Here is a 6,293-nt window from a genome sequence, read left to right on the forward strand (position 1 = left end):
TGATAATTAATGGTTTTTCCTCAGCATTAAGACATCTAAACAACCTCCATCCCATTAGGCAATGGAACTTACCATGCGGCGATTTATTTTCAGTTTTTTTTGGAAAGGAAATTTCATTTATCAACGTGACAATTACTGTCACAGGTTTCAACAAAGACTAGCCTTAACGATCCTTAACGATTGGGAATTTGGGATGTCCAAGTTGATCCCACAGCAAGAACGCATCAATCCGATTACGCCTCGTGGCATGCCCCCAAGGCCCCAAGTCATCAATAGAACGGAAGCATCTTCCACTTCTGGTTGGGGCCGCCGTTCCACGGGAAGAGAAGGATTGGCGTGCCGTCATGCGCGCCTCCGGCGTCAGGCACGGCGTTGGCCGCGTCGAGGACGAAACCGACGTCGCTCACAGAGCGGAGGCCGTGGAACCCCTCGCCAAGGTCCTTGCTCTGGGTCTAGAGCAGCGCCACGTCCACGGAGTCCGGTTTGTGGCCGGCGAGGCCAACCTGCGGCGAAAAGAATATGAGAAAACCCTGCGTCACGAAACACGGCAAGATTGACGATCGCTCGTCTCCTCGCGCGATGGAACGAGAAAACTACGGACGGACGTACCAGCTCGCTGCCGCTGCAGCGCCTCAGCGCCTTGCCGGTGGCCCAGTTCACGAGCGCGAATGCGAGGTGTCCCTCGCCGTCCGTGACGCGGCCGGTGTTCCGAAAGCTCTGCACCCAGCACTGCAAAGGCAAGGGGGGAAACACCGTGACGCGTGAGGAACGCCCGCCGCGCTGACGACCGCTGCAGAAACCGAACGAACGCGGAACTGGAATTGAGGGAGGAGGAGCGGCGGGCGACCGACCTGTCGCTGGTCCTTGTCGTCCGCGCGGGCGAGGACGGCGGCGCCGTCACGAACGATGAGGCACAGGTCCTGGCCGCTCTGGCACAGGATTCGCAGTGGCCGCGCGTGCTCCATGTCCTTGTACCACACCTACGTACGTAACAGAATGCAAGACAACGCACGCGTTACTTTCTACTAGCTAGATGCGACGCATGGGCGCCAGTTTGCAGCCCTTCGCTGGTGTGAATCTTTGTAGAAATTGACTGATCTGTTGGGAGAGAAAAACTGAAGGATCGGAAACGGCGACCAGAGGGGGGTGAATGGGAGCCTCAAATTTCTTTTGAAATATTCAACCAATGTCCCAATTTCAATCCCCAAAAAGCATACACGATAGACTTGATGACTACGACCCTAGAGAAGGGTGGATGCTCCCTCAGAACATAGCGGGTCACCACAAAGCAAACGGAACACAGATCGGAGCCCAAACGAGCAAAGAACAGCACTGCCCCTGCAAATATCGGACACGTCCGGTATTTTCGGACACGTCCGGTATGATCTCGGACACGTCAGGTATTTTCAGCAGCAAGCTGACCAAAAGAGATAAATCCAAAACCCCGTCAAACGGTGTCCAAAAATCATGAAATTTTAACCATAACTCTTTAGACACCAAGGAAAGATCTCCACCAAATTTCAGCTCAAAACTCCAAAGTGAGAAATATCGGACACGTCCTAGATCATATCGGACGCGTCCGGTATGAGCGAGCAGTTTCTCGGGAAAAATCAAATCAAGCCATAACTTGATCAAATCAACTCCAAATGACTTGAAACTTTACACAAGGGTTCACAAGCGAGTAGAAAGGCAACCTCTAAAGGATCATGGCCCGAGACAAACTCTAGCTCCGTGAATCGAAGGAATTGAAGAATCCCCCAAAAAATAGGTCAAGAACTAAAATTGTCCGGATCTACGATCTCGTGAGGAATTAGTGGATTTCCTTCGGTGGAAAGCTTCTACTCATGTCATTGATCGATCCAAGGCAACAAGAACGAATCAAAACCATCCCAAAACGAAGAAACGAGAGGGGAAACAAGAAGGGATAAAAGGAGCTCGTGAAGAACACCAAAATCACATCAAGAACACAACTAAATCATGAATCCCGGAGGGCATACGGTGGTTACGGCCATCGATTCCTTCAAAACCAAGTCACAATTTGAGTTGTGGACCTCTCTCATACATGGAAGCAAACTAGAGGAAGAAACCCTAAAGGAGAAAATGAAAACTGGAGGAGGTAAGGGAGATGGGGGCTCCCTCATCCTATTTAACAGGGCTATTACACATTCCCAGTTTTGCCCCTGGATACAAATGAGTTGAACCGCTAAGCCCAAGGGCGTTGTTGTCCAACCCGGTGTAATCTTGATCCGACGACCATCGCGCCTTCTCACTGGTAGCTTCGCTTCGACGCGAACTCCCCAATGCCGCCACGTGCCGTCCGTCCCTCCTCGGAACCTCCGCCCGGGTTTTGAGGCCCAAACCCGTAAACCGTCCGCGGGTAGCGTACTCCATACGCGTCCCCCGCCATCCGACGCGTGTCACCGCCGTCCTCGATCGGTCGGCCCGCCAAGTCCTCCTGAGCCTCACTCGACTCGCGCGTCCGCCGTCTTGACCCGGTCAACACCATCACTCCATGTCTTCTTGCACTTGTCGATGTCCCAAGTGTTAGCCACCGCGGCTAGTCACCCGGCCTTTGGGTCCCTCGGTCTAAGCCTCACGTCCGTCCTTCACCGCTCCTGGTCTGTCAGCACGGCACGTCCTCCTTGACCTTCACCTCGCCGTCGACCACCGCATCCGAGCTCCACACCTACACAACACAAGCCAAAAGACATGTTGTACACATAGCTTTCGCCATGGTAGGGTTAGTCACCACTCAACCCACTTCGTGGATCACATTGACAATCACTCATCACAAAATAAACACACAAGGGTACTTATCAACCTTGTGTTCGCAATCTCCCCCTTGATGAGTGCATTGTCAACACCAATACACGAACAGCTTGAGCAAAAGAAAAAGAAGAAGAGAAAAGAAAGAACTCACCCAAACGACCAAAAGCCAAGAAAAGCCAAGAACTGGGTCATTTGAAAATGAGCAAAACTTGGTACCCAAAGACATGGGCAACGGCTCGACCCAACCAAGTAAAACAAAACTAGCCCTCAAGAAGAGGCAACGGGCTCAACACCACTAGCAAAGCTCGAAAAGCCAAAAACCTGCTAGACCCTCCAGAAGAGGCAAAGGCTCAACACAAAAGAGGCAAAGGCTCAAACCAGAAGAGGCAAAGGCTCAACACATCTAGCAAAACACCTTAAATACAACTCCCCCTGAACAAGTGCAATCTCTCTCAAATGAATGCATATCTCTCAACTTTAGGTGAAATTAGAAGTTTCTCCCCCTTTTCTGAATATTTCTCCCCTTGTGTCCCCTTGTGACATTGTGAGTGTGGAAACTTCTCCCCCTTGTTGACACATGCACTTATCAAGCTAGAGCCCAAAAATTGCAACTCCCCCTCAAAACAAGCAATGAATGCAGAAATGCACGAATGCAGAAGCTTCAAGATTATAGCAAGTAGATTGAAAGAATGCTCTAGTGGATGCTGTCATGTATATATAGCAACACATACAAGTGCTAACAAATGCTCAAGGTGACCAAATGAAACGAAATATGGCATTTAAGCAAGTTTGATCAAGTTTGAGCAATTGTAAAAGAGGGTTCACCACCAAAGGAGCACATAGCAAAAATAGACAGGAGATCGACCTTGTGCTACACATGTATGCAAAGTGAACTACCCCAAACAAAGTTCACACATCATGTCAAGAGACAAACTGGTGGTTTGATCAAATTTGAGACACCAATTGAAAGTTATTGGAGTTATGCAGCGTATTACCAAAGTTTGTTAGACAAGTGTGTGCGGGAGGTTATCTGTGCCATCAAAACCTGACTTAGCGACCATGTCAAGCCTATGCCAAGGGCAATCAGAAGCTTAAGACAATGATCTCGGTATCCATTACAGAGCTCAAGTTCACCAATAAGTGCAATTTGGAGCTGTCTCGATACTCTGACATAGGATAGTACAGACCCATCCCGATCTTTTCAAATCACTTAGTTTGATTTTCAAGTTTTAGCACAAATTCAAGTTTCTCAAGCAAGTGTGTAACTCAAGGTATGAGCCGTAGCAACTAAGCATATATATGAAGCAAGAAAAAGATCTCGACACATTCTACACATGCTAGTGCCACAAATAGTGGTGAACACATTTCATGTTTCAACAAGTTTTAATCAAGTTCACAGTTTGGAAAACAAGCTTAGCTCATAACATGTATCAATTGATCAAAAGGAGCCTAAGCCAAAAGCACATCATTGTATATCCATAACATCCCCAACAAGAGCATAGTGTCAATCTAGCTACTATAAGGATGAAGCTCAGGATGCAATATGATACATGATGATATGATATGCAAGAATGATATAAAAACAAAAACAAAGGCTAAACTACAAAGAAAAGCAAAACTAGAATACAACAACCAAAGTTCCCCTCCTCTAAAAAGGGAAACAAACTCCAAGCTCCCCTCGCAAGCGAGCAAACTGGGCTTGGTCAAGTGGTTTGGTGAAGATACCTGCGAGCTGGTTTTGGGTATCAATGTGGTGCAGATCGATATCACCTTTCTCATAGTGGTCACGCAAGAAGTGAAAGCGAACTTCTATGTGCTTTGTCTTTGAGTGAAGGACTGGGTTTTTGGCTACACTTATGGCACTGGTGCTGTCACAAAACAAAGGCATTCGCCTAAACTCTAACCCAAAGTCTCTCAGAGTAGCTATCATCCAAAGCAACTGGGAACAACAAGCAGCAGCAGCAACATACTCAGCTTCTGTGGTGGATTGGGCGACGCTAGACTGCTTGCGAGAAGACCAAGACACAAGAGAAGATCTAAGAAACTAACAAGTCCCCGAAGTGGACTTCCTCTCAACACGACAACCAGCATAATCCGCATCAGAATACCCACAAAGAGAAAGAGAGGAGAAGGCTAAAAACCAAAGACCAAACTCGGGTGTGAAACAAAGGTACCTGAGGATCCGCTTGATGGCTTGACGATGAGACGTGCGCGGCGAAGACTGAAAGCGCGCGCACAAGCAGACTGCGAACTGGATGTCCGGTCTCATCACCGTTAGGTACAGTAGGGACCCGATCATGCTTCGGTATTCCTTCTGGTCCACGGCTTCTCCCTCCTTGTCCTCATCTAGGGCCGTCGTGGTTGACATGGGCGTCGAAAGAGGCTTGGCCTCACCCATATCAAATTTCTTGAGCACGTCCTTGGTGTACTTGCCTTGGTGCACGAACGTCCCCTCACGAGTTTGCTTGATTTGCAGCCCAAGGAAGAAAGTCAATTCGCCCATCATGCTCATCTCAAATTCCCTGCTCATAGTATCTGAAAACTTGGCAACAAGAGCATGAGAAGAGCCACCAAAGATTATATCATCCACGTATATCTGAACCAAAAGGATGTCTGTGCCTTGCTTGAGGAGGAACAAAGTCTTATCTACGGAACCCATCCTAAAACCCTTATCAAGTAAGAAAGCTTTTAAACGCTCATACCAGGCTCTCGGGGCTTGTTTCAAACCATACAAGGCTTTGTGGAGTTTAAAAACATGGTTGGGGTACTTTGGATTTTCAAAGCCAGGGGGTTGCCTCACATAAACCTCTTCCTCTATGTACCCATTCAAGAAGGCACTCTTTACATCCATCTGATACAGCTTGAACCCTTTCGAAGCTGCAAATGCTAAAAGAATTCTAATGGCTTCTAGACGGGCAACAGGAGCAAAGGTTTCTTCATAGTCTATTCCCTCTTTTTGGCAAAAACCCTGAGCCACTAATCTCGCCTTGTTTCTCACCACCACCCCATCCTTACTCTGCTTGTTCTTGTAAACCCACTTTGTACCTATGGGGTGGCACTCTGGTGGAGGTGGAACTAAAACCCACACTTGGTTCCGCTCAAAGTTCTCTAACTCCTCGTGCATAGCATTAACCCAATCGGCATTAGATAGTGCATGTCCAATATCTCGAGGCTCAAAAGAAGCTACGAAAGCAGAATGAGCGAAATAGGAAATATGATAAGACTTGGAACGCGTTACCCTTTCGTCGATGTCGCCGATCATGGTCTGAGAAGGATGACGTCGCTGGATATGTCGAGGTGCACCCAAAGACAAAGTCGCCTCCCCCTCATCCACAGCTGGGGCCTCCTCAGTCGATTGAGGAAGCGGCTCACATGGACCCCATGAAGTAGAGGTGGAGGGCTCGGGGCCGTGAGCCGAAGTGGTCGAAGCTGGCTCGATCGGGGCAGCCGGTTGAGATGGCTTGGGATCATCCCAATTGACGTCATCGTCATCCTCAACGAAAATGCTGTCACCCATCTCTTCA

General features: G+C 48.4%; 1 protein-coding gene across 1 annotated transcript; it reads right to left on the reverse strand.

Moving 5' to 3' along the window:
- Positions 1-10: 10 nt before the first annotated feature.
- Positions 11-1,020, reverse strand: LOC136539987 (ricin B-like lectin R40G2). The gene is made up of 3 exons (XM_066531973.1): positions 852-1,020; positions 610-729; positions 11-503 (listed from the first exon to the last, which is right to left on the reverse strand). Exons 1-3 carry the CDS (start codon positions 963-965, stop codon positions 453-455), a joined length of 285 nt encoding a protein of 94 aa, XP_066388070.1. The 5' UTR covers positions 966-1,020; the 3' UTR covers positions 11-452.
- Between the last annotated feature and the right edge of the window lie 5,273 nt (positions 1,021-6,293).

This window comes from Miscanthus floridulus, chromosome 2 (genome assembly GCF_019320115.1).
Source record: "Miscanthus floridulus cultivar M001 chromosome 2, ASM1932011v1, whole genome shotgun sequence".
Taxonomy (NCBI): domain Eukaryota; kingdom Viridiplantae; phylum Streptophyta; class Magnoliopsida; order Poales; family Poaceae; genus Miscanthus; species Miscanthus floridulus.

Bases quoted from the DNA above. Each gene is read 5' to 3' on its own strand.
- LOC136539987 (XM_066531973.1), bottom strand. From the start codon at position 965: ATGGAGCACGCGCGGCCACTGCGAATCCTGTGCCAGAGCGGCCAGGAC. The intron at 730-851 runs GTCGGTCGCCCG...TTGCCTTTGCAG, and splicing joins ACGACAAGGACCAGCGACAG to TGCTGGGTGCAGAGCTTTCG. The intron at 504-609 runs GTACGTCCGTCC...TTTTCGCCGCAG, and splicing joins GCTGCAGCGGCAGCGAGCTG to GTTGGCCTCGCCGGCCACAA.